Raw genomic sequence first — 15,166 nt, 5'->3', positions numbered from 1 at the left:
GCAATGAACAAAACCAACTCGATCCTAAATTGCATAGTAGCCTATAACAAGTGTGCCTCTAAACCCTCATTTTACGAATTTCCTACTGTTTCACGTACACTTAGACTTGTGTTATGCTAATGGTGGAATAATATTGCCAAATGTTTGAAGGACCATAATGGTAAGGTGCACTGCACTGCACATCTGATCAGTTTCTTAACTTTTTATCACTACGACTCGCTCTGTGAGGGTGTTAACATGAAGCATCCATGTTGTCAGACACAGAGAGGGCAGTGGGTCTGCTGAGACAATACCAGGATAGTCTGACCAGGCCAGAGGAACAAGCCCTGAAGACCAGCGTGGGGAAGGTCTCCGCCATCTTCGGCAGCCAACTGTTTCACGCCCTACTTGGTAAGACGAGGAAAATACGCACATGCTTTCACTATTATTATTTTATGAATAAAGAAGTCTCAGTCCAACCAGACAACAAATCAGCTAGTGCAGTGTTTCCCATCCCTAGTCCTCGAGTACACCAAACAGTATACATTTTTCATTACAGCTGTGGACAAACACACCTCATTCAGCTCATTGAGGGCTTGACGATTAGTTGACAAGTTGAATCAGGTGTACTTGTCCAGGGTTATAATAAAAAAGATGTACTGTTGGGGGTACTGGAGGACCAGAGTTGGGAAACACTCAACTAGTGCGTTTAGTTTCAAGAAAATGAGCAACGACTCACTAGTTGTTTTTGTGTGGAGGGTTGTTCTTGACCAGAGCTAAAAGACATAGATGGCACAGTCAGGTTATATTCATTTTTGTGGGAAGAGCCTAAACATTTTTCAGTGAAGTCCCATGAAAGAGGCCTTTCAGTTCAACTCACAAAAGGTTTTGCTGTATACCCCCCCTCTCTAATGTACTCGGATGGTAATGAAATCCTATTAAACATGCCCGTGACACTGTCTATGGGCTGATCACAAGCCGGCCCTCTCAGAGAGCTCAACGTTTTACCAGAGGCTCACGTTTCTTTACCTTGTGAAAGAGTTACACATATTTTTTCAACTTGCACATCAATCAGTAGTGCCATCTTATCCTGACTTGGTCAGGATCATCTCATAGGAAGACTTCATAGATGTGGTTCATTCGCAACAGCCAAAACACTGCTATATGAGCTGTAATAACAGGGTGTTACCAGTCCAGAATAGATTTGTGCAATACCATGAATGTGCATGACCTCACCACCTCGACAGTATCATTGCTTAACTGGAACCATGAACTAAACTGACTCTTGAGTGTATTGCAACGATACCTTAATAAGCAGTTACGGCACCAAATCAGCTCCTGTGAAACTATATTTCACTTTAGTCTTTTTACCCTGCAAAGGAGACAAATTAGTTCCATTTAACCAATGGCTGAGTGGCCCCTCTAATTATCATGGCCATTCCCAAATGATGCTACCCTGTGGGTCTGCTGCTTCGGCTGCTCTACCCAGAAATCTGGAGTCTCCATGGGGGATGGGGGTCCATGGAGCAGGGGGGAGGACTGGAAAAGAGGGTAGACTGAGGAGGCTGTCCACCATGACCAGTGGTCTCTCCAGACGTGCATGCCTGCCTGTCCAAACTCGCTGAACAGATACGTTGATGATAATGTGCTATTAGCGAAACTGTTGCTGCGGTCTAACTAGAAAATGATGTGTTAATCCCAACACAGAAAAGACCAGATATATTGATCTATCTGTCAGCCTGTTCGTGTGGTCAATATCTCCAGTATTCAAAGGATGGCTTTGTAAACCACATATGACTATCCCAACAGTTTATGTCTGATTTATTAAAGAGGTTGCCTCCACATCAAAAGAGTAGGCTGGGGTACAGCGAGGGGGTTTAGGATTCCGAATCAGGATTCCAAGCATTCCACTCCAAAGAGTCTGGATCCCGGGGCAGGAATGTGCAGCCATAGTCTGGGGCTGGAGGTACGGTAGAGTAGAGTACTGTAGAAAAAAACAGCTCATGGCTGCCTTTGCCCGCGCCATCCTCACCCTCTGTTTCTCCTGGCCTGAGTTCAGCCTGAGGATACAGCCGAGAGAGTCTGTGGGTGAGAGAGAGAGTCTTAGACGCAGGGGCAGAGCGGGGTCAAATGAGGCCCGGGTTTTCTCCCTCAACATGTGGTTTTAATCATCAGCCCAGGCACAGGGGAGGTGCTGAACGTTTACACAGCTAACGGGAACACAGGGTTATTCAAACATTACTCACCGCATTAGCCTCCAAGATGCTCTCTGCTGTTTTCCTTCAGGGCTGAGGTTTGTTTGCTACTGTACATTTGTACAGTACCTATTTAAATAGAGGTAGATGGACTTTGTTTAGGCTACTTGTTGTAGTGGGGTTGTTGTAGTGGTGAAGCTATTTTTGCACTGGCTGTATTTTTGTTGTTGCCAATGTATCGCTATCGGTATGCTCTGTCACAGTGGGAAAATGTGTAAATGAACAGTATTGGCACTGTGTCAAACAAGGTATTATGAAAGTGAATGAAAACTGGCATGACTGGTGTAAAGAAGTGTTCATCAGTTCAGCTGTGGGCAGCATTGTACAGTATTTGAGTATTTGATGTGTGAATGAATGGGAGTGCCCTTGCTTGTGATGCACTGTGGGAAGTTGGAGCACTGAGCGCTTGATTGGATGTTTTGCATGGTTGCACAATCATGAACAAATGTCGCCTTAACTGCGGACTCATCTCTTTGTTCCCCGACATGCAAACATGCAGGAAGAGGTCGTTGCTAGAGGGGGGGGTTGGGCACACACAAACACCCACCCAACCATGCACACACACACATACACACCCACACACAACACTCCCACAACTTAGTCCATAAGTGGTGGAGCAGGATATTATTGTAGGGTAGGAGAGGAGGGAGGTTGGAATTGTACGCTCCTTTACCTCTGACCCAATTTTGTTAGATTCTAATGAGCAGAGTGTCTGTCTGTCTGTTGCTCATTGTCATCCCATGGAAAGCACTCAGGGCCACATTATGTTCAGGCTGATTCACCCAGAGCTGGCTATGAGTGGAGAGATGTCTCCAGTACACATGAATAGGTCTACCGTATATACGTAGAGGCGGGTCTAACATAGGTGTATTCACACACACACACACACACACATACAAAGCCCACGGTGTCATTTGTAGAACAGAGAGAAGTAACAGCTGGAGACATTATAGACTGACTGAGGCACACATTCTAACCAGGACATCCCAAAACGGGTCCACAGTGCTGAACAGAGATCTGTGAGAGATGGCCTGTGAAAGAGGTAACCGGGATAAAACAGGGTTTGTATTTTCTGTTCCGTGGCCAGGAATTGATGTGGTCTTTGAGGGTTGGAAAATGTTTTGGAAAGCGGGAGAAAGAGGAAGCTGCAGCCTCTGAGGTTTCATCTGACTCTGGGTTTTGGGAAAACATTGCACCTCTTCACAGCTCTGAACACACTGTTCTCTGTTGATAATGCACCTTTTTTAAGGGTTTGTGGTGTGATAATGGTTTCATATAAGTGGTGGTTAGTGCAAAGTAATTTCACATAAATTGAACAATTTACACGAGCGATATGCAGTAATATATTTATCTCAATTATTTTGTTTTACTATCAGGGCAAGTTATATGTTTGCATTGTTTGTACAATGCTTACAACAAAGCTAAATACTACATTGTAAAATCATAGGACTAAATCATTGTGTGTGTGTGTGTGTGTGTGTGTGTGTGTGTGTGTGTGTGTGTGTGTGTGTGTGTGTGTGTGTGTGTGTGTGCCTCTCAAACCAGCTGGGCAGCAAAAATCTCTGCTTCTACTCCTACACAGTCAGACACTCTTACACAGTGATGATTCACATGCCCCCTTCTTCCACTTTTGTTCCCACTGTTGGGATACACACACACACACACACACACACACACACACACACACACACACATTGGTACATACAGTGCCTTCACTCCTTTAGCTCTAGTTCACAGAAATCACATACATATTTGTACACAATACATATTTATACATTTTAAGTTATTGTTGATCTTCTTTCTACACATTGTTTCTGTCCATGTGTCCTGACATTGAAGCTAACAAAGTTGTAGCAGGAGCTCTTATGAGAACAGCGATCTCTTTATGTCAACAGTTCAGCAAGGGGGCCAGTGTGTAACATCAGCAACAATGTCTCCCCGCATTCTCATCAAGTGGCTGCCAGTCAATAGGTGACCACAGGACACAGCAGCTAAATGACCCGAAAGGTGATGAAGGGAGAGGAGAGGGAGGAGAGAGAGGAGGAAGGAGAGGAAGGGGGAGGAGAGAGAGGGGAAGGGGAGGGAGGAGAAGGGGGAGAGAGAGGAAGGGGGAGGAAAGGAGGAGAGGGAAGAGGGAGGAGAGGGAAGGGAGGAAGGGGGAGTGTTTTAGAAACTCAATTAAAGAAGGTGGGGAAATGAAGGCAATGGTCATGGTAGGAGAGTAAGCAGGATTTGGGAGGGTGAGAAGTTTTGGGCTGGCTGTGAGGGAGGCCTGCGGTACAGAGCTGGCCACAGTGGAACACAGCATGGCCTAGTGGTGATGGAGTGAGAGGAAGTGACACAGAACAGGAGTTTTTCCTGATCTGACTAACATCTAGGTATAGGCACCAATGACCTCAGGGGGTCTATGGACATCACAGACAGTCCAACATCTTCATGCCATACCATTTGTGCAGATGGGGTATTTGTGGAGAAATCTCTACTTCTCCCATCTAATTTAGTCTAAACTCAATTCTGTAGGAGGCAGAGTGCTGATCTTTATTAGACCATACAAAAGATGACTTGTTGTTGAAGTTGGGGCAGATTGGACATTGAGCAGACAGGATTTGAGTCATACAACAACATTTAGAAAAGTTTTAGACAAAAACATAAATGAGAAATAGTGAAGAGATGTCCCACCCATTCAGAGAACCACACTGAAGGAAACAAACAATTTTTTTGGGGGGGGGAATTGTCTTTCAAGTACTCACATCTGAGGAGACAATAGCCTTTATTTCGATAACTTAGTGTTTATTCAATTCCTTGCAGATATCCAAGAATGTTACGAGGTGACCCTGCAACTGAACACAACCCAGAACGCAGTGAAGGAGGCCAGTGCTGAGGATGCGGGGGAGGTGAGAAACTTTGAGAAAGTCCTGCTTCACTTTCTCAGTCAACTTGTACACAATGTAAAAATCTGTTAACCAGATTTTTAAAAATCCCTTTAAAAATGCTCTACACATCTTGCATAATGCACAAAAGATTGTAGCGATCCTTGCTAATGTGAGCCAACTCTATTGGTGCTATGCGTAGGGTGTTTACCTTTCACTCCAGCAACCCAGATTCGCTCCCCTGTCCCGCCATTTTCTACACTGGTGTCAGAAGTGGAGAGAAAGTAGTAGTTGTCTGGGAGAGAGACAGACAGAGAGAGACAGACAGAGAGAGACAGACAGACAGAGACAGACAGACAGAGAGAGACAGACAGAGAGAGACAGACAGAGAGAGACAGACAGAAAGAGAGAGAGAGAGTGACAGACAGAGAGACAGACAGACAGAGAGAGAGAGTGACTGAGTGATATGCAGAGAGACAGACAGAGCGAGAGAAAGTAGTGGTTGTCTGGGAGTGATGGAGGAAGACAGACATCACAGCATTAGTCAGTTCAACAGTGGTAACACCATGTGCTCATCAGTGGGCTGCTGATGACGATGTCACACGATGACGATGTCACACAGACCTTTCATTACAAGTGTTTGCAATTGCATCACATGGTCACCACCGGTAATATTTATAGACCAGCTCAGGAAAAATAAACACTGAGAAGTTTGGTAGAAAGTAATTCAATTCAAAGCAGGAGAGCATAAAACAAACTTTCTAGTAGGGTGTACACTTCAGTAAATACAGGCCATTTACTCTAGACAACCGCCTGTGAATCAGGGCCCTATGTATCTGCTCTAAAGTAGTACCTTGTTGTGATTGATGTTGTAATGGTCCCTGAATGGGAGGTGACGCCTGATTTCATATCACCTGAATGATTCAATATTGCCTCATAACTTTGTTCCAGCTAAGTCAGAATGTTAATGAAATTGATCCTTGGCTGATTTCTATGGCCCATTAAGGGAACACTTTTTGGCCTGGCTTTAGTACTGGGATTATGAAATACTACGGTCTCGTATTACACAGTGTGTGTGTGTGTGTGTGTGCACGAGCGCTCGTGCATCCGCTACAACCGCTTTTTCACCTGCTTTAAGTGAAGTGGTTTTTAATGTAATATTGATAGTCCATAATAAATCAATCCAGGACATCCGATAGAAATCTTGTTTACCTGGCATGTTCATTCTGCCAAAATTGGGTCTTATATCCTGTCATGATTTAACCAGCCCCCAAAACAATCAAGTAATGGCAATGTTTTTTAAAATCCATGCATTAATAGCATTACGTATGGTCAGTCAAATAGGGAATGTGCAATAAACATGTCAGTAATCGCTTACCATATTGAATTGAATGGACGAGTTAACGCAGAAGATTGTGTTGTACAGTTCATGGCTGCTACACGTATCTTAGTGTGTGACATGACATAAATAGGAGCCAAGCCTGGAGAAAGGAACCTGATTCCTTTGTTGAAGGTGTGAATGCGTCTAGAAAGATTCCAGTCACAGTACTTCAATGTATTTGTTGGCTCTAGGGATTCCTATATGTACCTTCTAGTTTAAACTATTCAACCTTAGTAGTATTGCACTGTCATGAACCAATAATTTCCCTGACATAATCAGATTTTCGTTCATTCAATGAATTACAGTCAGATTTAATGCTCACGTGACAGATATCATTTTTCAAATCCCTCATCTTATTGGCCCATGTCAAACACACACTGTGGTCACGCGTCACATCACGTCAAAGGCTTTAACCAAAGACCTAGTGCCCCACTCACCTCTCCTCTGATACACCCTGGTGCTGCTTACAACTACATCAGCCACACAAGGGCCCCAGCCCTCCCTCCCTGCATTACAGCTGGTCACCATGCCCAACCCCGGCCCATACTCAACACCAGCCCCAATCCTAGCCTCAGACCCATCCCTCAGCCCAATCCCTCAGCCTAATCCCCAGCCTCAGCCCCATCCCTCAGCCCCATCCCTCAGCCCAATCCCCAGCCTCAGCCCCATCCCTCAGCCCCATCCCTCAGTGCCATCCCTAGCCTAGGACCCATGCCTCAGCCCCATCCCTCAGCCCCATCCTAGCCTCAGCCCCATCCTTATCCTCAGCCCTATCCCTATCCTCAGCCCCTTCCCTAGCCTTAGCCTCATCCCTCAGCCAAATCCCCAGCCTCAGCCCCATCCATCAGCCCCATCTCTCAGCCCCATCCCTGGCCTCAGCCCCATCCCTAGCCTCAGCCCCATCCCTCAGCCCCAACCCTAGCCTCAGCCCCATCCCTCAGCCCAATCCCCAGCCTCAGCCCCATCCCTAGCCTCAGCCCCATCCCTAGCCTCAGACCCATCCCTCAGCCTCAGCCCCATCCCTAGCCTCAGCCCCATCCCTCAGCCTCAGCCCCAGGCTCAGCCCCATCCCTCAGCCCCATCCCTCAGCCCCATCCCTCAGCCCAATCCCCAGCCCAATCCCCAGCCTCAGCCCCATCCTTATCCTCAGCCCCATCCCTAGCCTTAGCCCCATCCTTCAGCCCATCCCTCAGCCCCATCCTTCAGCCCATCCCTCAGCCCAATCCTCAGCCTCAGCCCCATCCATCAGCCCCATCTCTCAGCCTCATCCCTAGCCTCAGCCTCAGCCTCAGCCTCATCCCTCAGCCCCAACCCTAGCCTCAGCCCCATCCCTAACCTCAGGCCTGGCCAGTGTGGGCTATATAGGGAGGCAGCAGCAGTAGAAGTAGCAGTGGGGACTAGTGAATGGGACAGCTCAGCTCAATGGCTGGTCAGTGAGGAGGCCCTAGCAGTGGGGGCTAGTGAATGGGATGGCACAGATCAGTGGCTGGTCAGTGAGGAGGCCCTTGCAGTGGGGGCCAGTTAATGGGACAGCTCAGTTCAGTGGTTGGCTAGTGAGGAGGCCCTCATCAGCATTCCAGGCATGCTGTCACTTGAGTGGAGGATGGGAGGGACATTAAATGAGTCTGCAAATTCACTGATTTGGTGCAGTGAGGCAGGTTAGGGGGAGAATAGCTTCTGTAGAGATGGAATGAAGGAAGCTGGCTAAAGAGAGGCCTGATGTAAGAGTGGAATATATTAGGTTATCTGACTACATTTAATATTATAGAAATACCATGTGGAATCAAGTATTATGCATTTAGCTGACTAAGAGCAATACATGGTCATGGGAAGTGAATGCAAAACACAAGTATTATTTAATAGCTTTGTAAAATTCACATACAAGGTATACATCTTAAGTTACGTAGGTAATGTAATACTGACATTAACAAAGCTTCATTCTAGGCATTTAGATCCTAAGGTTAATTTACAGGACAAAGAGGCCTAGAAGCCTAGGAAATATAAAAATATCATACAACCATTCTCTAATGGACTGGATACAGGATAAGAGAGAGGACAACAGACCATTCTCTAATGGGCTGGATACAGGATAAGAGAGAGGACAACAGACCATTCTCTAATGGGCTGGATATAGGATAAGAGAGAGTACAACATACCATTCTCTTAATGGACTGGATACAGGATAAGAGAGAGGACAACAGACCATTCTCTAATGGGCTGGATACAGGATAAGAGAGAGTACAACATACCATTCTCTAATGGGCTGGATATAGGATAAGAGAGAGGACAACAGACCATTCTCTTAATGGGCTGGATACAGGATAAGAGAGAGTACAACATACCATTCTCTAATGGGCTGGATACAGGGTAAGAGAGAGGACAACAGACCATTCTCTAATGGACTGGATACAGGATAAGAGAGAGGACAACAGACCATTCTCTAATGGGCTGGATACAGGATAAGAGAGAGGACAACAGACCATTCCATTTCTACCAGATCTGAATTGTTTGTATACAAAATCAACTGGTGACCAGTCCTCGGACCAAACCAAAAGTAGTAAAACTAATATATCGAACCAGCCAACCTCTAGGAAGGGGTCATGTCTATTTGTGATGACCTGCAGGGTAGGCTTGTTACCATAGAGACAAGACAGCATTCCTGAGAAGACGATTGCATACAGTATCATCAGAGTTCACTCTGAAGAACTACAAGTAAACACAGAGATCACCCATCCATATAGATGACATCACAGTTATCCTCAGAGAACAAGTTTCAGATAGATACCAGACATGGCAGCAATAGTGTTATTCTAACACACATTTCTGTAGTCAATTCTCTGGTTACTGTTGGAGGGAGAGAGCGATACATTTTGACCCCTCAGAGGGGGGCAGTGAGTACTGGCCCTTAAATCAATGTCCTTTGTGTCTTCCTTGTGTTCCTGGGCTGTTTGCCATGCAGCCCCAGGTGACAGAGAGCACAAAGAGTTGAATCTAGTTCGGACCTAAAAATGTGATTCCTGATACTGTAAATATGGAATGTCCTATTTGTGTGATTGGTCTATTTCGTTACCATGACTGTTCATAGGAATGTTTCTAGTGAACACTGCATGCGGTTTGTTGACTCATGATAAGTAACTCATAGACTCATCTTTCGACCGTGCATGTGCATGCAGTGTGTTCATGTGTGCTTGTCTCTGGGCACACTACAGAGAGTGTGTGTGCGTGTGTGTGTGTGTGTGTGGGGGGTGCCTGCATTTGGGGTGCGTTTGCCTGTGTGTGATGAGTGACCTGCTAGTGCTGCCGAGGCCATCCTCCTAGCTGCCACCATTGGACTGAGAGCGCAGGGGGCACCCTTGACCCTGCCGGTGTCAGTTGACCTGCCTGTCAGCACTGCCATGTGGGAACAGAGCCGTGTGATTGACGCTCACAGCAAAGCTCACTTATCATCTCACCGATAACATATTCAGAAGCATGCAGCGACTCAGCTACATGTTTTGTTAAAGTACCGAACCGCAATGACAGTCTACAAGCATTCATTTGAAATATGATACAACTGTCTGAATGTCATGCTTTTTACGGGATGAGGGATGTGTTTAACTCAAGCTCTTGCTCAAGTGGGTGTGGTTGAGGTCAAGTAGCCTGCATGCTTCTGTTAGTGTGGTGTCTATATTACACACATCAGCCTCGTGTTAAGGGTAAGATCAGGACACGCTTTCACTTCTGCTAGGAGGACAAAGAAGCACTGGAGCCTTGATCATCAGGATAGTAATCAATCCAATTTTGTCCCGAGTCTTTTGTGACCTTGGCCTACTCTGAACGCTGCCCTCTGCTGTCTGTTAAGGGTCTGTGCGGGTTAAGCTGTGGCCACAGCAGCTCACAGGTAGGCTAAGCCTCTGTGTCAGATTTAATGTTGAATGACGTGGTGTGTAAGAATCAATAGCTGCCAACATCCTCATATCCTTTCATACATTTACAGTCTTTAGGCTACCAGCCTGTCCTGCATTAGCCTGGAGCACACACACCAAGGAATGAGGGTTCCTCGGGAGAGGGGATGGTTCTATGTGGAACCATACAGACCCAAAGAACCCTTTGAGCCCTTCAATGGATCTTTGCAGTTCAGAAAAGGGTTCTTTCCTCTTTTAGTGATAATGTAGGGGCAGCGGCTCATTAGAATATTATGGGGTGTGGTTTGCGCACAGCTCTTTTTGTGCAGCTGTGAGTGAGCGTGTCATTCCAATAGATCTAATATGTTGTGTTATGCCATTACATGTTAAATATGACTATGGCCAGTGACGGTGTCTTGTGAAAGACTCATTGAGCGTCAGTTGAGAACTATTTTCTGAATCAGTGGTGCTCGTTTCTCTCCCCAGGGGCCCCAAGTTGTTCCATAGCTAGAACAACTGATTCAATTTGTCAATTAACACAATAATAAAACCTATGGAATTTTAAACAATATACTATTGCTAACCAGGAGAAGTAAGCCTGTCTCATTCTTCAAAAGGTTCTTTGTAGAATCTTTGAGATTGAGAATGGTTCTATACAGAACCTTTCTCCATTAAGGTTCTATAAAGAACCATTCAAAGGGTTTTAATGATAGTGGAACCCCTGGTGTAATAGTTCTTTATAGAACCTTAGGAAAGGGCTCTTTTATAGCACCATAACGGTTCCATTTAGAACCATATGAGCATGGTTCTTTATAGAACCTTCAAAAAAGGGTTCAGTACAGCATCAAAAAGGGATCCGATATGGTCACAATCCAAATAACCCTTATTTGACACAAATTGAACCATTTGTTTTTAGTGTGTAGGAATTACTCCTGTCATGTTTGTCATGTTCAACAGATCTTTGATAGACTGGTCCGTCCAGTTTATACTCTGGCTTTACTCCATTTGTTCTACTGGGCCCCGGTGACTGTTTGCACAACAAATATCAGTCAGTCAATGGTCGTTAGCAGAGAGGCAGGCGGAAAGAGTGCCCAGCCGCTATATTACTCATAAACGTTGTCCATAAAAAGGTCCATAAACGTTGACTCTTTACTGGTTTTACTGTATTGGACTCTTCTCTGGCAGTGAACACTGTGTGAATATTCATCTAGCAACGCTCATCCAAATTGTTCAAAGGTTTTAAAAACTATTCTAATAAATGCAGCAGTTGGATATTGGATGAAGATACTCCAAACATTTTGAATTGTTGTAATCAGAGATTGTCTTAATTATAGCAGATAAAACATTTTACTGGCACAGAGTTCAGGGATTTTGGTGGGAATTCAGGTATTCAATTTATTGTCCAAGACACCTTTTTTGTTGTTGTTGACTTCACTCATATATAAATGTGCTTATTGTATCAGGTATTTAAAAATATACATTTTGTGTTAAAATAAAGAAAATGATATGTGCCTCATTTGCATAAACATGCCAACTGTATTTACATATATGAATAAAGTAACAGAAATGAGTGGAACAGGGCTGCAACCACCAAACACCTGCTCTGTCTACCCTACCTGCACTCACCTGCTCTGTCTACCCTACCAGCACTCACCTGCTCTGTCTAGACCTACCTGTACTCACCTGCTCTGTCTAGACCTACCTGTACTCACCTGCTTTGTCTACCCTACCTGCACTCACCTGCTCTGTCTACCCTACCTGCACTCACCTGACCTACCTGTCTCACCTGCTCTGTCCCTACCTGCACTCACCTGCTCTGTCTACCCTACCTGCACTCACCTGCTCTGTTCACCCTACCTGTACTCACCTGCTCTGTCTACCCTACCTGCACTCACCTGCTCTGTCTAGACCTACCTGTACTCACCTGCTCTGTCTAGACCTACCTGTACTCACCTGCTCTGTCTAGGCCTACCTGTACTCACCTGCTCTGTCTAGGCCTACCTATACTCACCTGCTCTGTCTAGGCCTACCTGTACTCACCTGCTCTGTCTAGGTCTACCTGTACTCACCTGCTCTGTCTAGGCCTACCTGTACTCACCTGCTCTGTCTAGGCCTACCTATACTCACCTGCTCTGTCTAGGCCTACCTGTACTCACCTGCTCTGTCTAGACCTACCTGTACTCACCTGCTCTGTCTAGACCTACCTGCACTCACCTGCCCTGTCTAGACCTACATGTACTCACCTGCTCTGTCTAGACCTACCTGCACTCACCTGCCCTGTCTAGACCTACCTGCACTCACCTGCCCTGTCTAGACTGCCTCATTAATTAAAGTGTGTCAATAGCAGGATTCCCTCGGTTTAAAGATCAACACGCTTGGCTCTAGATTAAACCGAGCTATACATACCTTACATTGTTTGCGAGAGAGGACATAATATCACTTTCTGAGTGTTCATTTTCGGAATCTAATTTTGTAAACATTTCAACTGTATTAAATTAATACTCTATTTCAATTCCACACAAAATTAACTACCATCAAAATAAAGGTATCTTTCTTGTGATGTAAGTGTTGTGACGGTGCGTTAAATCCCTGACGAAGGTTTAGCGTTCTTGTTGATTCAACGATAAGACAATGTATTCCATTGATCCCATTTCCACCATTACCGGGATGTGCTTGACAGGTAATTACAAACATTTCCACGGGCATAACGTTAATTGGAAAGAAAGTCAGGCACAAGCAAGTATGAAAGAGTCGCAGGAGTCAAATGAAAGCAATCAATCCAGCGACCATTTAAGTGACAAATAGATTTTTCACCCCAAAACACAGGAAATAGATGGCTGAAAAAGACAGCTCCTCGGGTGGGCGGGGCATGCGTGTTGCTATATTAATCAGGTATTGATCCATTCCGTCCTGTCCTTCCTACAGAACTCTGAGGAGGAGGGAGTGTCGCGGGTACGAGTGACCAGCAGGAGGAACCCTCAGAAGGTGGAGCATGTGTTGGGGCTGGTGAGCCGCTACCACATCGAGACGCCTAAGGTCAGTCACCCAGGGTCACCCATGGGTCAAATAAACGCTCCATAACGTACAGGAGCCCAATCAGAGTGTCTCTCTCACACTCCTGTTCCAGCTTGCTCAGTGAAGCGTCACATGGGTGCCCTTTCGTTATTTTTTTCATTAAGCTCAATGACCTTTTTGAACATTTTAATAATCAGAGAAGGATGTCACAGCTCCTGCATCACACGGAATCACAGACAAATCCCAGAGACTCAAATCAGTGATATCAGTTGTCATGACCACAGCCTTTAGTACAATTCATCATATTGTTGATATGAGAATATTTTCAATTGTTGTAGATTTTGCTGGTGTGGGTTTCTGAAATTCCACCTCTATTTTTCAATGAGATATTTGTGGAGATGGAGGCTGTAAAATTGCTTAGTTTGGGTTCATTATGTCAAATAAGGAAGTGGCAAGCATGTTGACAGCCGTTTCAACTTCATATGTAAACACTGGGCAGATGATGGGGCCTGGTACTTCATGGTATTTTGCTTCTTCTAATTTGGTAAACTGTCATACTTTCGAATATCTTTAAAAATATATATGTTTTGAGATGATATGTAAATTATGTAAATCATGAATGTATGATGAATCATCAAAGATCAAAAATATCTCTATACCACAGGAGGTTGGTGGTGCCTTAATTGGGGAGGACAGGCTCGTGGTAATGACTGGAGCGGAATTAGTGGAATGGTATCAAATACATCAACATGGTTCCCATGTGTTTGATGCCATTCCATTTACTCCGTTCCAGCCATTATTGTGAGCCGTCCTCCCCTCAGCAACCTCCACTGCTCTCTACTGTATGTTAGTGTAATCTGTAGCAGGTCACCTTACCTCAGAATGGAGGGGTGTGACTCACCTGCTGTCACACAGCCCCTCTGTCTGTCTGTCTGTCTGTCTGTCTGTCTGTCTGTCTGTCTGTCTGTCTGTCTGTCTGTCTGTCTGTCTGTCTGTCTGTCTGTCTGTCTCTGTCTGTCTGTCTGTGTCTGTCTGTCTGTCTGTCTGTCTGTCTGTCTGTCTGTCTGTCTGTCTGTCTGTCTGTCTGTCTGTCTGTCTGTCTGTCTGTCTGTCTGTCTGTCTGTCTGTCTGTCTGTCTGTCTGTCTGTCTGTCTGTCTGTCTGTCTGTCTGTCTGTCTGTCTGTCTGTCTGTCTGTCTGTCTGTCTGTCTGTCTGTGTGTGTGTGTGTGTGTGTGTGTGTGTGTGTGTGTGTGTGTGTGTGCAGGAGGGAGGCCTCCTGTCCATGTTCCCTAGTACAACAGTACAGTACCATGGAAGGCCTTGTTTTCACATGCCTTCCCAATCACAACACGCCCAGCGGCACACGGCAGCATAATACCCACAGGCGCTGGCTTTTCAGCTGAGCCGAGAACTAGTGCATGGGGCGGGGCGTTAGGAGAGAGGTTCGGGGGGTAGAGGGTAGGGGGCTGCTGCCTGGGTTAAGGCACGGTGGTACAGGATCACTGTGCTCTATGGTAATGTAATATCAGCATAAAAGCACAGTGACAGTACAGTTTGACTCAATGGTGCTCAGTGAATAGCTGGGCTGGATAATATGGAGCTGGGTGGGTAGTGCTGAGTTCTTCTCTCTCTCATGGAGGGAGGGAGCCGAGGAGGCGGCGGGGGAGGGATGAGTGAGCGAGGGAGAAATATAGGGAGAAAGAGAGCGTGGGGGAGGATGGAGAGAGTTAGGCGGCAGAGAAGCGAGGGCCGGTGCAGTGCAACGCGCAGTCAGAGCTGGAA

The 15,166-nt window shown here is 45.7% G+C and overlaps 1 protein-coding gene across 2 annotated transcripts in view; it reads left to right on the top strand.

Moving 5' to 3' along the window:
• The window catches only part of LOC112256195 (disks large homolog 3), a 128,489-nt gene that overhangs the window by 2,046 nt on the left and 111,277 nt on the right, over positions 1-15,166 (top strand). Inside the window, exons 2-4 of one of the 2 annotated variants that reach the window (XM_042325719.1) lie at positions 265-390; positions 5,043-5,128; positions 13,295-13,405. In XM_042325719.1, coding sequence (XP_042181653.1) covers positions 265-390; positions 5,043-5,128; positions 13,295-13,405 — 323 coding nt within the window. Of the gene's footprint in view, positions 1-258; positions 391-5,042; positions 5,129-13,294; positions 13,406-15,166 lie in introns of both variants that reach the window. The other variant, XM_042325717.1, reaches the window with a different exon arrangement.

This window comes from Oncorhynchus tshawytscha, linkage group LG08 (assembly GCF_018296145.1).
Source record: "Oncorhynchus tshawytscha isolate Ot180627B linkage group LG08, Otsh_v2.0, whole genome shotgun sequence".
In the NCBI taxonomy this organism is placed as follows: domain Eukaryota; kingdom Metazoa; phylum Chordata; class Actinopteri; order Salmoniformes; family Salmonidae; genus Oncorhynchus; species Oncorhynchus tshawytscha.
The sequence above is the reverse complement of the archived record's forward strand: the minus strand, read 5'-3'. Positions and strand labels throughout refer to the sequence as shown.